The sequence below is a fragment of the Neophocaena asiaeorientalis genome, unplaced genomic scaffold (assembly GCF_003031525.2).
Source record: "Neophocaena asiaeorientalis asiaeorientalis breed wild unplaced genomic scaffold, Neophocaena_asiaeorientalis_V1.1 scaffold656, whole genome shotgun sequence".
Taxonomy (NCBI): Eukaryota; Metazoa; Chordata; class Mammalia; order Artiodactyla; family Phocoenidae; genus Neophocaena; species Neophocaena asiaeorientalis.
The window spans coordinates 714029-732654 of NW_020172180.1; the positions used below are offsets into that span (position 1 = coordinate 714029).

At 37.7% G+C, this 18626-nt stretch overlaps 1 protein-coding gene across 3 annotated transcripts in view; it reads left to right on the forward strand.

The window, feature by feature from the left end:
- DIAPH2 (diaphanous related formin 2) overlaps positions 1–18626 on the forward strand; it is an 863347-nt gene that overhangs the window by 710960 nt on the left and 133761 nt on the right. For 2 of the 3 annotated variants that reach the window (XM_024761235.1, XM_024761244.1), the window contains one exon: positions 1283–1378. In XM_024761235.1, the coding sequence (XP_024617003.1) occupies positions 1283–1378 (96 nt within the window). Of the gene's footprint in view, positions 1–1282; positions 1516–18626 lie in introns of those variants that run through there. The other variant, XM_024761229.1, reaches the window with a different exon arrangement.

Consider the following 18626-nt stretch of genomic DNA (forward strand, 5'->3'; position numbering starts at 1 on the left):
TAGTCACTGAGGTTCTACTTTCCCTTTATTTTTCCCGTTTTCACCAAATATTATACCTGAGAACCTCTGTGTTTCCTTTTATTTTTTCACTCAATATCCTGTCCTAAAGAATTCATTTTAAAAAAGAATAAATGATTGTAACATTGAGGAAATCTCAAGTCAAATGAAGAGCATAATCAAAAGAGATTTTAGCTTATTCTTGCCCCATAAGAAAATATTTTTTTCCTGTGATCTGACACCCCACAGTCAATTCTTTAAACAAAGTAGGATTTAAATTTCACTTTGGAGTAACATCAGAAATAATTTCTTCTCCCTCACTGCCCCCCTTTTCTTTTCTTAACCCTCCTGCCTACAAGTGTCCTCTACCCGAGACCCACACACTTAGCTATCACTCAAATTAACCACCTGGCGAGGGTCCTTTTCATCAGTGAGGCCTGTTGAGAAGAGGGTCTTCAGCTCACTGTGAATCATCCACAGCTTCGCAGAGAGTTTCTGGCAATGGACACCTTGTCCTAGCAAATCTTAAAAGTATTTTTAACAGCCAGAATTGTCAAAGATAAGAGTAGGGTGAAATGTTTTATGTACGTTTCCGTTAGGAATTTCCATGAACATCTCTGAGTACTCCACTCACAGGAAAAGTTTAGAAACACAACAGCATTCTAAAAGGGGTGATGAGACTCTGGCTAATGTCTCTCAAATGTAAAATGTGGACTTTCAGATGACGTGGTCACCTTTGGCTTCTGCAATGTCAGCATTTCAAAATGGGTAAAGGATATGGATTAGATAGGAACTGAATGCAAGTGTGTTTTGCAAATAGTGTCTTTTAAGATAACCGCAGATGATGGTTGAATGCTTAAGGTATTAATACAATCAGTATTTAACCTTGTGTAACTCCGCTTCATCAAATCACGCCCTGCACGTTGATTGCATTAAGCCGGGTCAGTGGTTTCTTGCTTAGGAATATCTTATAAGAATCTGAACAGGAAGGCAGCAGTAGCTGATCAGCTACTGTTTATTTGCATACTGAGCATGTCATCAATAATACAAAAGACAAGGTCTTTAAGTTGAAAGAACAGTGAGATTGGCATGAATTTTGCTTAATGGTGCGTAATAAGCAAAGTAGTCTGTGGTGCCAGAAACTGACAGGATCCATTATGTTAAAACAGATATATGTCTTTAATTTAGGGGTATTATGTAAATCTGACAGGAGTTTTTCCCTTTATTTTCCTGTAGTTTAACTTTAATTGCTCCAAGATTAATTCCAATTTCTCCCTTCCTCCAGAGGGTGATGAGACGGGCGTGATGGATAATCTTCTAGAAGCCCTGCAATCAGGTGCAGCATTCCGAGACCGCAGAAAGCGGATTCCAAGGAATCCAGGTAAGAGCCATTCCATCTCACATGGTATTATAGAATGTAAGTGCTCAGAGCCAAGTACCAAAAATAACCCAAAAGACAAAAACAACCTTTCTCATGAAAAAAATGTTTTTAAACAGTTGATCTCAGTTCATGTGTGAAATCTCAGCAGGCTTCTATATCTACGTGATCACAAGTTTCAACTTGGTAAAAGCATCTTCAAGTAACTGTAGGCTTTGCAAAAAAAATTCAGAAGCAAGGATTCCTTCTGTGTTTCATATTAAATATTTTTAATTGTGATTTTATGAACATGTGGTTTGAGTAGAAGATGGTTTAAAACCATAAATGTAATTAAATCATTCCAAGTAATTAGCCCTAATGATGTCACGTTAGCTATTTACAGGTAAGGAAGCTGAGATAATGCCCCTTTCCGGAGGCCATTTTGGCTTTGCAGTCCATTGTCCATTCTCCATGTTACTAAAGAGAGGACAGGCACAGATGATCCAAGATCCCCAAAAGTCCCAAAATGTTGGAACCCCCTTTTTGTGTTTCTTTGATTAGTAACAAAGCCACACTATGAAAATTGATCTCGGAGGAAGAAAAAACATAAAAGAAGCAGCACAACCTCCCTCACTCAAGTGGACCCAGAAAGTTGTCTGCCTTTTCTCTTCATACCCTATGACTGAAGTAAATAATAGCTCCTCTCAGAATAATCCAAGTAGGCTGAGCTATCCATCTCCTCTAAGGAAATTTTTATATTTTTAGTTCCTATCTTTCTTGAAGTAGAGGGAGAAACTAGGTGTGTTGACTGTAAAAGCTCTCTTCATGGGCTGTAGAGCTATACGGAGACATAAATGAAAAAAGGAAAATTAATAGTAAACATCGAAACTCTACTGAATTTAGATTAGTAAGATTTGCCATGAATAGCCTACAATTCAAAAATATCCTGTGTTTAGAATAGAAACGATCACATTTTATTAAAATGGAAACTGGTACCTCTCAAAACCATTGTACTCCAACAAACCAGTGAAAGAAATGGAGCCCAGAGCAGAATGGTCCAGAAAAGCTTTTGGCAATGGTGAAATTCATGGTGGAAGACAATGTAAGTTATATTTCATCTTTTTCACATTTGAGTGAATTCCGATGGATACATTAGCCTGAAGGTTAGATTTGATTGAGAGGACAAGAGTGTTTTGGTTGGAGTGTAAGACCGCTTTATGTGGATGAAGACATTGCAGATGGCCTACAGAAAGAGTGGAAGACTTCAGGAAAGAAACTTAACATCTATATTTATATGTCCATATTTTTTACAGTAATGCTGCATGGCAGAATGTTAGGAGCACTACTAATCTGTCCTCAATCTTTACCTGTAAAATGAGAATATTCTATCATGCTACCAGAGGCCCCTGCCACCTTTTAAGGAAAATAGAAACCTTCCCTGCTCTTTCTTGAACAGTCAGAGCATTAATAGGCAGTGGAAGCAAACTGAAATAATTTTTCTATCAATTCTGTTCTCTGTTAAGCAGCTGATAAGTAAAAGCATGTTATTCTGTGCCATAAAAGAACTGCCATCATCTTTCTAGGCTGTTTATTTTTAAAATACATTTGCTAAGGCCCCTGTCTGACTAGTCTCACACCTCATACTGACTCTAGAACGACTGTACTGAGAGAAAGAGATCATTCCATGGGGTTTCTGTGAGTTTGGTACTCAAGGGAATATAGTGTTGTCAACTGTGAAACACCAAGAATATATTCACAAACTGCATAATTTTTTAGTACTGATTCCAAGTAATCTAAATTGAGACCTCTTTTGCTTTGTAGTTGGAGGGCCTCCATGAACACGTAGGGTCAAAAATATCAGTGCACTTATCCCTGGCAGTCATTCCAAGTGGCAGCAGCCAATGCAAATGTCTAGCGGTAAGAAGAAACTAGAAGGCAGACAGTGGCAGTGATTGGTAAAGCATCTTGGACATCGGTAGAAGTACTTGAAGGGAAGGGGAGGGGAAGGCAGGCACAGAGTTAGCAAGTCTGCCAAAAACTCTCCTGTCTGCTTCCCTCTTTCTAAAAACGACAGAACTGGGGGGCTTTTCCAGATTTCCTCGCTGTTTCTGCCTCTCTTAGCTAAGATCATCCTTTCCTGCTGGCCTCCTTTTGTTTTCACTTTCCTAGGCACCTTATTTGGTTCCTTTCCAAGATCCCATTGACTTTCTATTGCTACACTTTCCCTGTTTAACCCCAGCATCCTTGCTCCTGTCCAGAAACCTCTACTTCACCATGATGAGATAAAAGCAGAAAAATCAAATTATAAAGAAGGCTGTTTTCTCCAAGTAAAGTCGTATCGGAGGAAATAGCCAAAATATCTGAAATCAGAGTGAACCACAGACAGCAAAGAGGTACTGCTCTGCTTGCCAACCCCATTATCATTGCTTGCAGATGGACACCCCGGCATGTAAAATACAGAGCCCTACAATTGTGCTTCTAATTGCAGTGTTTTCAATTGCATATTTAAACAAAATCAGGTGAGTCTGTATTCTTCATTAGAAAATCAGAATGTTAATAAATGGTATGATTAGTTACCGACATTGCAAATCTTCCACAGTGAGCCGATGTTCCCCTCCCCAAGAAGAACTCATATTAGTTAACTCAGAAGGAGCTCCCAAATATTGCCTCCAGCCCATTCAGCTGAGTGTGTTGTTTCAGTTAAGGGCACCAAAACCATTTTAAGGGAGACGATCATATCAGCAGTGATATTGAAAATATAAATAACTGGTATAGCATGGGCCCCAGCCAATCAGAACATGCACAGGCAATAAGTAGCCACTATGGCTGCTACTGGCTGTATTACCCAGATTATGGCTGTGCTAGTGTCAAACTTGAAGCTTAGGAAATGAGCCCCTAAACATTTATTCATGCATTGGACCTCTGTTCTGTGAAAGGTACTATGCTGGACATGATGGCAGATGCAGAAATAATTAAGTTTTCCTTCATTATAAGACCCTTGTGTCTTATAGGAAAGATAAAGACAGGAAGACTACAGGATAAGGCAGATGATAAGGGGCATTATACACCAGGTGTTAGTAACATACTGTGTGAGTTCTGAGGAGGGAAATATTGTACAATATTGATATATCAGAAAAAAAATCATGGAGAAAAAGGCTTTGAAGGATGAGTATGGATTTCAGCAGTAGGAGTTGGAGGTGGGGATAGTGGGCATTTGAGTCAAATGAAACATCATTGAGACTTTAGAAAGTGCAAAGCATTTTGGGAGAATGGCAAATGGTACAGCTAGTAAGAAAATAGGTTATATAAAGTGTAAAAGTATGGAGATAATTCTGGAAAAGTGGGTTGTTACCCTATCAAACAGTGCTTGAATAAGAGACTAAGGTGTTCGCATATCATTCTTTAGGCAATGGGAGTATATTGTTTTTAGCAGTGGAAGAATATGATCAAAGCTCTATATTAGGACATTTAATCTATAGGAATGTAGGTGATGAATTAGTCATATTCTTAGTCATATGACTAATTCTTAGTCAAAAGGAGATAATTTAGGGGAAGGGGAGTAGCCAGGAGTCAAGGATAATCCTAGGGTTTTGACTTTGATTAGCTGGGAGGACAGTTGGGTTATGAGAGAAAACTATTAAGATCAGGAAAAAGGAATAGTGATAGAAGACAAATTCAGTTTTGGGCAAGTGAAACTGAAAGTGGTAGCAGAGCATTGAGGTCAAGATGTCCAGAACTTTCTTGGAAATATGAGTGTAGATTTCATCACAAGAGGTTGAGTTTGTGAGATTTCTGGTTATACTTTGGAAATGGAAGAGATTATAAGAGAGATTATTAAGCGAAAAGAGATCCAAAACCAGAACCTTGAAAATGCCTCCCCTTTGGGGCTAAAAGTAGAACTAGCAGAGAAGATAGACCAGGAGCAGTTGGGTATGTAGGAGGCCAATCAAGACATTATTATTCTAGAAGCAAAGGAAGGCCGAAAAGTGGGCATTTTCAATAATGGCATATGCTACAGTGGAATCAAAAAGGATAAAGACCAGTGATTTGCCATCTGGGAGCTTTCTAGTGACATTTTAAGAGCATCTTTTCAATATTGGAATGGAATTGGGATCCAGAATGCAGGGACTCAGCAGTGAGTAGATGGTGAGGCTCGAGGGGTAGATAGTATTCATTCAACAATGAAACAATTCTATTGGATGCCCCCTGGGCATCACGTGCTGGATTGGGTACTGAGGATGCAACACCAAACAGGATTCTTGCCTCAAGGTGCTCACGTACCATTTGGGAAAACATGAATATAATCCACGTGATACAAGTGTAGTGCAAGAAACTAACATAACAAACATTTCAAATCAACTATACTTCAATTTAAAAAAAGTTTTTTAATTAAAAAATGCAATGCAAAAAAAAAATGCAATGCAATCTTATATGTGCCATAATGAGGTAGGGATCGTGTGCTTGTGCGGCACAGGACATAGAGTAACTCCCCGCATTCCCTCCCCTCTCATCTTTATATTCCCTAGAATATGGACTACACTTTCTAGAAGTTTGGTTTGCGAAAGGAGCATCTCAGTTCTCCTTAATTATCTAGGATGAATTTATCATCTATAAATTTGGCCAGATCTTTCTGGACCCTCTTTGTTACAGCCTGTGTTAGCACTTAAGGTAATAAGTCCCATATGTTTACAATCTACTTTGTAAAGAATTGCCCATCAGTATTCCCGACTTTGTCATTATAAGATCAAAGGTAAGCTTTGGAGGAAAAAGAAACACATGACGAAAAACCTTGCAGGAGTAAAAACCACACTTAAAATATTAATACACAGTGCCACATCTGTTTTCTTTCTGAATAGCTACAGATACTTAGAACATGCTTCTTCTCTTTGAACCAACTCCACCTCTTCCTTCTTTGCCCACTGGAAATATAAACAGGCTTCTCGGCAATAGATAGATATCTAACTTAGCTATTTTGGCTCTGACTAGATTTTGATATATAGTTCTAGACATTAAAAACACACACACACACAAGAAAAGCATTATGAAGAAATGAAAGCAGGAAACAAAAGAAATGTACTTTGGTTTTAGAACCACTCATGGCAACCAAGAAAACTAAATTTGAAAAAAACAGAAGAAACTCTGGAGACACATGATCCTACTTTTATGAATCAGCAAGATAAAAGTCTGAATGAGAAGGTATAATTTACCATTTGAGAACAGAGAGGAGACAAGAAGCAATGATATTCAACAGAGGAAAAAACCAAACTCTAAGTATTAGGAAAAGTATTTTCGTAGCAAAACAAAATCCACATTTTCTTGGGCCTCTCTACCTCACAGTAACCACTGTTCCTTCACTTTCACCTATAATACCATGCATTTCCCTGCCTGCTGTTTGCTATAGCAACCGACACTCTCCTGCCTTCACAATGCCAGAGGCTGTGAGAGGTCAGTGGCAAAGTGGGAAGAAATGCCTCTCTCTTCCTTGAGTGTGACACTCCACCTATGTACAGTGTGACACTCCATCAAGGTACCAAGATAATATACTACTTAAGCATCAAGGTCTTACAGACATTTTTAGAAAAACAGCTTTCAGGTTTAAGTTACAGCCCTCTTGATCTCCATAGGATTTGGCCCCATACAGCAAGGCCCAAAGACAAGCCCATGTAGTACTCAGTATCCTCCTCCTGTTTTTTTTTTTTTTTTTTTATAAAAGCCTTGGCAGGCAGACTCTCAACCACTGCGCCACCAGGGAAGCCCCCTCCTCCTGTTTTGATGACCAGGGTCTGTTGGGGTTTTACGTTTGTTTTTCTTTTATTATTTTTACTAGGTCAAGCTGGTCATTCATTCTAAGCTGTTTACTTCTTTCTCCCTGTGGAAGAGTTCTTTCACTTGAGCCCCCTCAGTCTCTGTTTCTAAGTGTTAGAATCTTAGAATAGCCAACTAAACCCCATTTTGTCTATAGTACAGTTGTTAGATTGGAATGTGCAGTTCAAATTTAGTAAAAAATGACATTATGCAAACAAACACACAGCATTCATCCAGCTATTTATCTAGCTATCTATTTATTTATTTATTATTATATTTTTTTGTGGTACGCGGGCCTCTCACTGCTGTGGCCTCTCCCGTTGCGGAGCACAGGTTCCGGATGCACAGGCTCAGCGGCCATGGCTCACGGACCCAGCCACTCCGCGGCATGTGGGATCCTCCCGGACCAGGGCACAAACCCATGTCCCCTGCATCGGCAGGCGGACTCTCAACCACTGTGCCACCAGGGAAGCCCCTATTTATTGATCAAATAGTAGGGGCCAGACAACAGTGCTAGGACCCTGGAGGTCAAAGATGGATAAAGCATGGGTCTTGCCCTCAAGAACTCAGCGGCTCATGGGAAAGACAGAATTATACATAATGTAAATGCTGTGATATAAGTAGGTACAAAGTGCTAAAAGAGGAATAAACTGCCTGGAGAATTCAACAAAGTTTTCATGATGAAAGTGGCATTTGAACTGTTTTGAAGGATGAATAGTAGTTTGTCTGGAGAACAGGCGGAATGGTGGCAAATACATGCAATGGAGACATGGAAGGGAACAGTGGTAATGATGAAAAGTTTGTTGCAACAAAAAGCCAACACACACACACACACACACACACACATGAAAGCAAGCGGGGTTGAGACTGGAGATAACCAATTTGGGGAACATCTGCATGTATATGATTATAGAAACCTTGGGATCACCCAGGAAGAGTATGTCCAATGAGAGGTAAAGGCCAAGGCTAGTGCCTTTGGGAATTACAATATTTAGGTGGAAAATAGAGGAATCAACAAAGGGCACTGAGAAAAAAAGAATAGTCAGAAAGGGAAGAAGAGAAACAGCAAAAAGTGATGCCTGGAAGACCGAGGTTAGAGAGAATTTCAGAATGGAGAAAGTCAGCAAGGTCACATCCTGCAGAAAGTTAAGTAAGTAGAATGATGACTGAAAATAGACCAGTGGGTTTGTCAGCTAGCAGGTAACAGCTGTCCTTTTCCCGAGCAGTTTCAGTAGAATGGTGAGGGCCAAGAGGGAGGATTTAATGGATTAAAGAATAAAGAATATCTTTTGTTCCTTAAGTGCTGGCGCTTGAAGGAAAGAAAGGGAGTTAGAGAATGAAAAGATAAATTGAATCTCTTCTAGAGATTCTGACAGGAAACTCTAGATGCTTTCAAGGGTCTTGAATGGCATTGCCAATCATAAATTATGCCTGGTTTTCCTTCCAAATATAGGACACTTTTCCCTCTTAATTCAACTGTATTTATTGAGCATATACTATGTGATGTACTTAAAATACTTTAGCATGCTTGGCGTTTTACAGTTAACAAAGCACTTTCTCATCTGTTGTGTGTATGTGATTCATAGCCATCTAGTAATGCAGAGTTCTGTTTGCATAAGTTAAAATGAAGGGCATTTGTGGCTCATACAGAGAGTTTAGCTGGTGGGGGTGGAGGTGGGGAAGGAGACAGAAGGATCAAATAATCCTCAGGCCAGCCACTCAGTGTTCTCAGGAGCATTAGCTCGGTTACCTCTTGGCAATAACTAGAGGGTGAATTCTAGGATCTTGGTGAAATGATCAACATTTAGGTGACAGTTAAAAATACGAGAGCAGGTAAAATAATCTGGGGAAAATGAGTAGAGCAACGGGCAAAGGGAAAACCCTGGAGAAAACAAACATTTGTGACACTGGTTCTCAGCCCTGGCTACACACTGGAATCACTTTGAGGTACTTCTAAAACATACCCATGTCCAGTTCCTCTCTGAAGCAATCAAATCCAAATCTATGGAGTCAGAATCTGAGCAATAGTATATTTTAAAATTAATTCATATATACACTACCAAATATTAAATAGATAAACAACAAACACCTACTGTATAGCACAGGGCACCGCATTCAATACCTCATAATAGCCTATAATGGAAAATAATCTGAAAAAGAAGAAATGTGTGTGTAACTGAATCACTTTGCTTTACATCTCAAACCAACACAACATTGTAAATCAACTGTACTTCAATTTAAAAAAAAAGTTACTCAGGCGATTTTAATGTGTCACAAAAGTTGACAACCACCAATTTATGGGACTAGCTCGGAAACCGAAGCCCATAAAAGATAGAATGAAGGGGTTTGTTCTGGAGGAGTGGGGAGAAAAAAGCTAGTGTGGTATCGCTGAGGCCAAAGGAATAGAGCTTTTCAAAGAGTAAGTGCTGAATAGCATCAGATGTAGCCAGGAGGACCAATAAAATAAGGATTGGAAAGGATCCATCCAGTGGATTTAACTGTTAGGAATTCATTGGTGACCTTAGCAGAAACAGTTTTAGGAGAGTGTGTTTGGACGGGGGTGAGAGTGAGGCAGATGCCTTGAGTTCTAAAATGCTATTCGTTTTTAAGGCCACTTAATTTAGTGTCTTTTTTTTTCATCGCTTCATGTGAATCTTATGATGAAGTGTGTACGTGTATTAGTTACTTAATTTTTGTTTTTTTCTTTTTCTTTACAGAAATTAAATTTTACTTTCAGGACAGACACATACATGTATTGATTAATAAGACATAGGTTTGCATTAGGGAGGCTAGAAACAAGATTGCTATGTAGTCTATCCTTGATTATTCTTTGACAACTAGAGAACAAATTGAACACAGACCATTTATGCCCTATTTATATGCAAAATTGTTCTAAGCAAGCACTGATGATGTTCTCTATAGAAATTTCAATCACTTTGCTTGTCTGTTCTCCTACACAATATAATCAGCTCTGCTGCAGATTTCTTCATTGGTGATCTCTGCAAGCTAGTAGGAGATAAGGTCAATTTCAGTTGATTTTTATGAGAATATGAATTTAACAGGCTTCCTTTAGATATTGGAATATGGGATAAGTTCGGACAAGCAATTATTATGCAGCAGTAAACTTCTCCTGGTAGTTTTAATTCCATGTCAAGAATTCGCAGACATGCTAATGTTGGTAGCTAAGCTCCCATAACCACCTGCTTATTTACAAACCTTCAGTTCAGGAATAAATCGTTGGGACCCTATATGTCGGGTGAGTGATACCGCTCTAACATGAGCAGACACTCTGTGCATCTATAACTATATTAAATGACAAGGTATTTATCAGACTGTCATAAGTATCTTAAATTTTCTAGAAAACTAATTGCTTTCAAAACTAAAGGGAAATAATTGTTCTAATTGGTGGTTGTGATGATAGGTTTATTTCTCTCACATGGACTCGGTAGTATATTATTGAAAATTTTCCTAACCGGGGATAAGAAATGATAAACTCTGCTTCCTGTCCCGCTGAATTCCATCTGCTGCCCCAATGGCCAAAGGCAGCTAGATTAACCTGCAAATGAATGTACTCCCTACCCATCTCCCAGTTTTAATGAAACCTTTGGATATACCTCTCCTGTGTATTATGATTTGAACCTTACTCCTGGTAGTTTCTTTCCTTGTGTCCATTAAAATGAGAGGAGCTGAAGGAGAAGGAAGGAAGAGGGCAGTGGGTACCTAAGGCTCTATAATACCCTTCTGAGATTCAAGTTCTTCCATTATTCATTGGTATTTTTTGCATTTGCGAAAGGATGAGCCCAGATACCTTGAACCTAATATCGTGCTTCACCTATTCCAGGAAGCCTTTTAAGGTTATGCTCAATGTCAACTCTCTTAAAGATATTGATGATACAAAGTATTAAAATACGGCAAGGTTTATAACTATATTTCACTATTAAAAGATTGTGATATATAGTTTAGTACCTAGCACATACCTCAGTATAGTGTATACTCTTGATAACTGCTTGTTGAACACTTCACAATTATCAAAAAAAAAAAACATTGAATCTACATGAAAGCCTTTTCAATGTATTGTACCTAAAGCTATCTCTTAAGTTTGAAATTTGGAGGATGAGGAAATAGAAATTCCATTCTACATCATTGTACATGGAATTCCATTAAATCTGAGTTTATTTTATGGGCAAGCTCGAATGTCCTACTCAGTAATGTTTAGGCTTGACAAGTGAAGAAAAATGCTGCGTTTTTTTTCTTTTCTTTTTTTTTTTTTGCTGTACGCGGGCCTCTCACTGTTGTGGCCTCTCCCGTTGCGGAGCACAGGCTCCGGACGCACAGGCTCAGCGGCCATGGCTCACAGGCCTAGCCACTCCACGACATGTGGGATCTTCCCGGACCGGGGCACGAACCCGTGTCCCCTGCATCGGCAGGTGGACTCTCAACCACTGCACCACCAGGGAAGCTCAATGCTGAGTTTTTATAAAAACGAAATATAACTATATGCCATTTCTCTTATTCTTACATCCATTGTACTTGCATTTGACTGCTGCCTCTTTGTCATTCTCAACTCAGATCATGGTTTGTTCTATTCCTATGACTTAGAGGGCAAAATTCCTAAGTACTACTAGAGAAAGTACAGGAAAAGTAGATTGACAACAGCCTTTTAAGTTTTACATATCTTCTCATCAGTCTTTGCAAATATGTCCTATAAGACAGGGGAGGTGGACGGGAGTTAGTGAATCTCTTTAGAATAACATTAAATAGTAATTGTTTTTCCAGCTTTCTCACAGATTTACTCAGGAGGACCAATCTTTCTGAAATTTAAGGGGTTTTATCTAGTACGTAGGGGTATTCTAGGGATTTGAACTGTTTGTTTCAGAGACTTTCTAGAATCCAGGATGATATTTTCCCTTTCCACTTGGGAAGGTTTTAGCTTGAGATTTCTGGGGTTACTGGTCTGTTCTATTGTTTGTCTTGCATAGATGTAGTATACAGCAAGCAATACAGTACTCTCTGGACAATGAACAGGTTTTTTTTTGTTTTTTTTTTTTTCATGTCATACATTATTCACCACTCTGCAGTGGTTTCAGAAAGCCAGTGCATATCCTGGACACAAAGAAACGAAAAAACACAAAAACAAGGATATGATTTTCATATTGTTGTTTGGAAAGTTAACACTGCTGGGCATGGATTTCATCTTTCTTGCACACTTAGAATTCCTGTTAGACTTTTAGCAGCCTTATAGCTATTAATCAACAGTGTACATGTTTATTGTGTTTCCTAATAAACTGATAGATTATCTTCAAATATTTGGAGTTAACCTGTGAAGGGAAATTTGTACCAGGAGGGATAAGCGGTATGGCTTTGTGTGGATAGGCCAGTGTTTATTTTAGTTATGTTTGTGACTTCATCTCAGTCATCTATATCAGTACTATTTTATGTGACAGAGATCATGAGAGATGACTGTGCTTTGTGCATAATATTTGTAGATTTTATTTTATTATCATATCAACAGATAATTGGAATCAAACATAAACATTTTTGAATTGAAAAGAAAAAAGGACTCTTTAAAAAACTTTTCTAGTACGTAGATTTCATTTTAAGGTCCAAATTGAACTCTCATGCACATGTAGAGAACATTAAAACACGTTCAGTTAATAGTCCTAAAAACCCACAACATGGAGGCACCAAGTGCCTTCCTTAGTGACTGGGGTAATGGTCCAAGATAGAAAATAAATTTAGAAATGAAGTTCCAACATAATGAACTTCTAGGAAATTATTAGAGGATATTTTAAATGTTGAATTCAGGGTGGTAGCAGATTGGGAAGGGCAAATGGGAAGAAAAGTATCACATCTAGCAATTTAAATATTTTTTTTCAGTTGCCATAAATAGTATTGATCAGTTTGCATGGCTCATTTAGAACTGAAACTTCCTGGCAGAGGAAGATGCAAAGCACTGAAAAAGGATTATGGTCAAGTTGAATGGTGTCCACACAGATTCTTTGCATTATAAATTATCCTTATGCTTCCAGTTTCTTAACTTTTTTCCCACTTACCATGCTTTGCCCTCCTGGGGCCTTTGGTACACCACTTTCCTCACTTCCCTTCTGCTGCTTCAGAAGAATCCTGTTTTATCAATTTATCTCCCTCACAACACTGTTTCCCACCTCCATTGTCCCAATCTGATTTTCCACACGCTAGCCTTGGAAAAGAAAAACTAGGGGGAGGAAATGGGGGAATATAATTATATCAGCATTGTTTGAAGTCTATTTTATTTCTCTTAAATCTCAGCATTGTCTCTTTTATGAAAACAAAGACCACTGGCAATACTTATTGTTCCAAATAAATCCTCTCTTACTTTATGCCAAATTGTTCCTGATCTTGGTGGCAGGGAGGGGTCAACAAAGGACATTTCAAAGGGACAGGGAAACATTCCTGGATGGACTCTTGGCTCCCAACCGTTTTGGAATTATGATGTCACTGCTGCTGAAATTTATAAGTACTCCTGATAGTGAGGAAAGCATCAAGTAGACAATAAACCTTAATAAATTACATAATACATAAATTATTTCACCAATTAGTATAGACAATTGTGAAATGACTACATGATTTTTTGCTCTCAAAAAGTATGCACTCTTAAAAAGAAAACCGAAAATACCTTTTCATAAAAATTCCTCAAATCACAATGCACTGTTATTTACAGCTTGACAGGTATGAATGTCTTCAATGAAAAGGAAGATGTTCGGGATTTCAATGAGTAGTTTAGCAGGTTTAGTATTTTTTTTATTTTTGTCTCTCCACATTCATTCAAATAAAATATTAGATTTTACTGGAACAGGTCATAATTAAGTTCTACTCTAAGGAGATTTCTTTATTATTAAGGCACATAAAACAAACCTTTCTTAAAAAAGCACTTTTCTTATAAGCTAATATGTTAAAATTTTTTCTCTAATATCTTGAAAACGTACACCTCCATTCATTTAATTTTTTCCTTAACTTGAGGACTAACTCCAGTAAAAGAAAGACTGTACAGTGTGTGTGTGCTTATCTGTTTACCTAAACCCAAGTGTGGCCCTTGGAAAGTAGCACCTCTTATCAATCGTGATTGTTTTCATCAAATCATGCAAAAACATTTTTGTTATGCATTATGCATAATTTATCCAACTACTACTTCTATTCTTGACCATTAAATAGGTGTTGTTACCCTCGTTGATTTGGCTATAGAAGTTAAATGTGGCAATTTTTTTTTTTTAGTGGAAAAGAAGCTCCATTTTGAAGTATCCATTCTTTTGTCTTTTCTGAGCTCTATAACATGTGGTACATGTCCTGGCATAATTGAAGGTAAAAAGGGTAGTGATTGGGTAGAATTCGTCACAGAATTTCACTTCCTAACTGTGTATCCAAATCTGCTTTTGTACCAATTAGCTATGACCTTTTATTCTAGCCTTAAGGTATGAGATTATTAGAGGCAACCATTTCTGAAATATTTTCTTTCTAATAGTAGTTTAAGCAAATTTCCTTGCAGTGCTGACTCTTTTTCAGGGCGGTTCCCGCCCCCCCGTGTGCTGCTTCTTTCCACTAAGCTGCTAAATCTTTCGCAGAGGAAATAAACGTAATGTTTCTGGAAACGTGAAGAGCTTGTGCCCTTTTCTGAGTGTCCTACTTAAGAAATATTGCCGCTGCAGTGGCATTATGTGCCTTCGTTTCTTTCTGTTTCTCTCTGCGGGGAAATTCCTGCTTTAAGGTAGACCCACGCTCTTTTATTTCTGGAATTTTCCTCTTCTAAATGATGTGAAAGCTTCAGTCGCGTTTTTAAAGCACATTGTTTCTTTGTCAACTTATTTCACATCAGTTGACCATGCAGCTTGTAGGAATTATGGGGGCATATGGGTTTATGGGTAAGAGGGTCTAAATGAATACTTATAAATCCATCTTTTCTATTAGAGAAATAACCCAAAGCAAGAGCTCTCTGAACGCAGCCATAATAACGCGATCCTTAGAGATGACGCACAGTGCATTACCTATGTATGTGTTACGGGGAACATCTCCACAGCCCATAAAACGTCAGAAGTGCAGCTAAAATGAAAACAAACCCCTGGTACATTTTCACGGTGCTTCAGTCCTAGGACAACATTGCTGCCAAGTGAAAAGGTCCCATTTGACTTGCATTTGGGGCAGAGAATGAGAGAACTTTGCTAAGGTTGCCTTGTTTATTCCCCTTCCTCCAAAGCATTTCTTTTATGTGATTCCTCCACTTTCCCACCCACTTGTCATTTTATTTGTTTTCAATGTGAATATCATACTATTTATGACATGGTCACTACTTTTGAAGTTCACTTTCCAGAGCTTTAAGTTTTATTGAGAAAATGATAATTTTCTAAAAAAAATTTAAAAATAGGTTATCAAACAAATTAAATCCCACTCAAATAATAGAAGGAGGCAAACTTGACATTCAACTTTGACATCTAATTTGAATCTTTTGTGCATGCTGTTCTGAAAGCTCCTACCACTTGTTAAATTTGAATGGGAGAGAACAAAACAGAGATAGTAGAATATTACTTCTTTTTCATTACCTTTAAATTAATTGTAGATTACACGGAACCATATCTTCATTATTAAAGTGAGAAATTCAATAAGTACTCTAAAGTGTTCTACTCTTCTAACTCCTTTAATAATGTCAAGATTCTGCATCAGAAGAGCAAGGGAATTAATATTTTGTTATGGTTAAAATGTTTTTTTCTTTCTTAACTAACAAACTTAAAAATTCTTTTTTCTCACATTTATGATTCTTCTTAAGCTAATTGAAACAGAATTCACATGGATAATTTATATTACTGACTGCCTGCTGCTTAAACATTCATGGAAGGAAAAATCAAGTTGTGGAATAAAAAGAAATAAGCCTAAAAAAAAAAAAAGAAATAAGCCTGCTTTGAAAAGATATTAACAATTTTAGTAGTTTATATTTTCTTAAATAAGGTAGTTTTGAAACATGTAAATACGTGAAGCTGGAAATGAATCTTCCTTATTCTAGCACTGGTTATGATTCATGGTTAGCACTGGTGCAAGCTGGTAATTTACAAACCTCATAGATTTTTACTGCTCTTTGTACCCCTATGTGTCAACTGTACAAATGATAAAATAATAATCAAAGGACTGATGGTCAGTATAATAGCTATTGTGCTCTAGATATCTTTTATGCTTTGACATTAAATGTCTCTCTTGCCTTGGTATCTACTTTTCAAAAATCTACTACCCATTCCTGATACTATTTAACTGGGGTTATTAGTCCTTTGACAGTACTGCATGCTATTGACAGTATCTTTTAATTTGCTTAATTTCCTGACATTTTCTTTGTAAATGTTTTGCATTGGGATTTTTAAATGCCAGATTTGTGCTTAAAATAGAAGAGCCCTCCACTAATAAGATTTAGTCATATCACCTAAGTACTACAGAGTTGTCCCAGATGTAAAGAGGGGGAGATAAAGAAGGGATCACAGATAATAAATTTGCCCTGCTTTCTCCACAAAGTTATTACAGCAAGCCTTAAGTCTCAGCTTTTATTGATAAATATAAATATGGGTTATGTAAGGAAAGCCTATGCCTGTTTAAAATAGCATTCAAATCTGGTTTTAGTCATTGTGTTGGGCCAAACTGCTCCATAAGCAGTCCCAAGGCAATCTGAAAACATGTATTTGTTGCATAATCTGTTTTTATTGCATATGTATTTTATTTTATGATTTTGTAATTAAAGTAATAAAACTAAATAATATTTCCTGGCTAGCTAGCAGGTAAACAACTTGACACAATATAAATGTATTTTATTTGTGAAACAACTGATGGTCATTCCAAAGCAAGATTGTTGGGGAGGGGTGGGAGAAGGTAGGATTTTCAATTGGTTACCAGGCTTTTAACAAAACAATTCCTATTATAATCCTAGAGAATTTCATCTGCCTAAATCCCCACTCAGATGACAAGCAAGGAGTGAGAGCTGTAGTCAGAGGAACAAAGGATAAGGGGACCCATATCTGAATGAGCCCCTCCTCCCCCCATGGTGCCCTTTAGAGGGACCCATTATGCCCTGGGTTAGAACCTCTCACCATTGCTTGTGAAAATACTCGGCATTGAATGGTGCTGTATGTCTTACATTCTACTTACTAAAATTGCTTATACAATTTCAATTGGCTATGGTATTTATCATGTTCTGTCCGCAGCATTATGTAGCGTGGTTAAGCCTACAAAGCAGCTGCTTTTTTTTTTTTTTTTGGTGGATCAAGTGATTATTATGTATTGTGCGAACATCAGTTCAAGTTTCTTGAGTGCTGTAGCATCTAGATGAAGGGTAGTAAATAAACATTAGGCTTTAAAAAAAAAGACTTTTATGCTATTCTTCAAATTCTACATTGCCTGGAAATAAATAGTGGCTGTAGGACCCTTTTATTTCAATAATACTTAGATATATACATCCATTGGTGAGCACATATACATCTGCACCTTAACGTTAGTGGAATTTGCACATGGGTATCAGAAGGTAAAAATCCTCAAAGATATTATAAAATCATGTAATATAGTTAGTTTTTACAATGGTTCAAAACTAAGGGGTGTCTGTGCGTACCATGAATTAATACGTGTACAATTTTTTAACCTATAACACTCTTGAAAAAATAGCTTTAGAATGATAAGCAGCTTGGTTACTTTCTTTTAAAGTATGTGGGTCTGGGGAGGATGGATTTTAATTATAAAAGCCTCTTTGAAAATCATACTTGGTAAAACAAGCTATGTTGTATGTCTGCATGTACATATGTAACTCCTTTGGTGTCTAGTAAGAACTAGGTGCCATTCTATCATGTTTTCCACTCTCTCCTTGGGCTATTTCAAGTCTGAGACTTTCTCATTCTGCAGCCCCTGCCTCCCCACAGCTTCTGCCTTGATCCCTCAACCACATTGTCTCTTTTCTTCTCTTTCCATCTGGGAACTCTTATGTCCCACAGTTTACTGAAGTGCTATAACTACAGCCTGTATCTCTTATTAACATATCTCTGTGCGATGCTTTTATGTGGTAGTATAGAATATTAATGCGATTAGCACCATTCATTAAGATGTACTGCCCATTCGAGTGACAGCCTTAAGTCACAGGATAAGCCTCCTTTAAAATGGTCTACTTTTTTTTTTTTGAAGGAAGGGAAAATTTGTAATTAAAAAAAAAGTTAAAACCTCTCAGAAAATCTACCATGGCTAATCCACTCAACACCCTCTCCCTCAAAAAAAGAGGAAGTTTTGACATTGAAACTTGGGGAATCTTCATAATGATAGCACATTTTCCCTACTTTAATAAATTAATCCATAAGTTAATCACAAGTGAGGATACCTTGCTTATTTCCTACAGTGACTATGAAGATAAAGTGACGAGCAGACGTACAAAACAAACTTATGGTTACCAAAGGGGAAGGGGGGGGGATAAATTAGGGGGTTG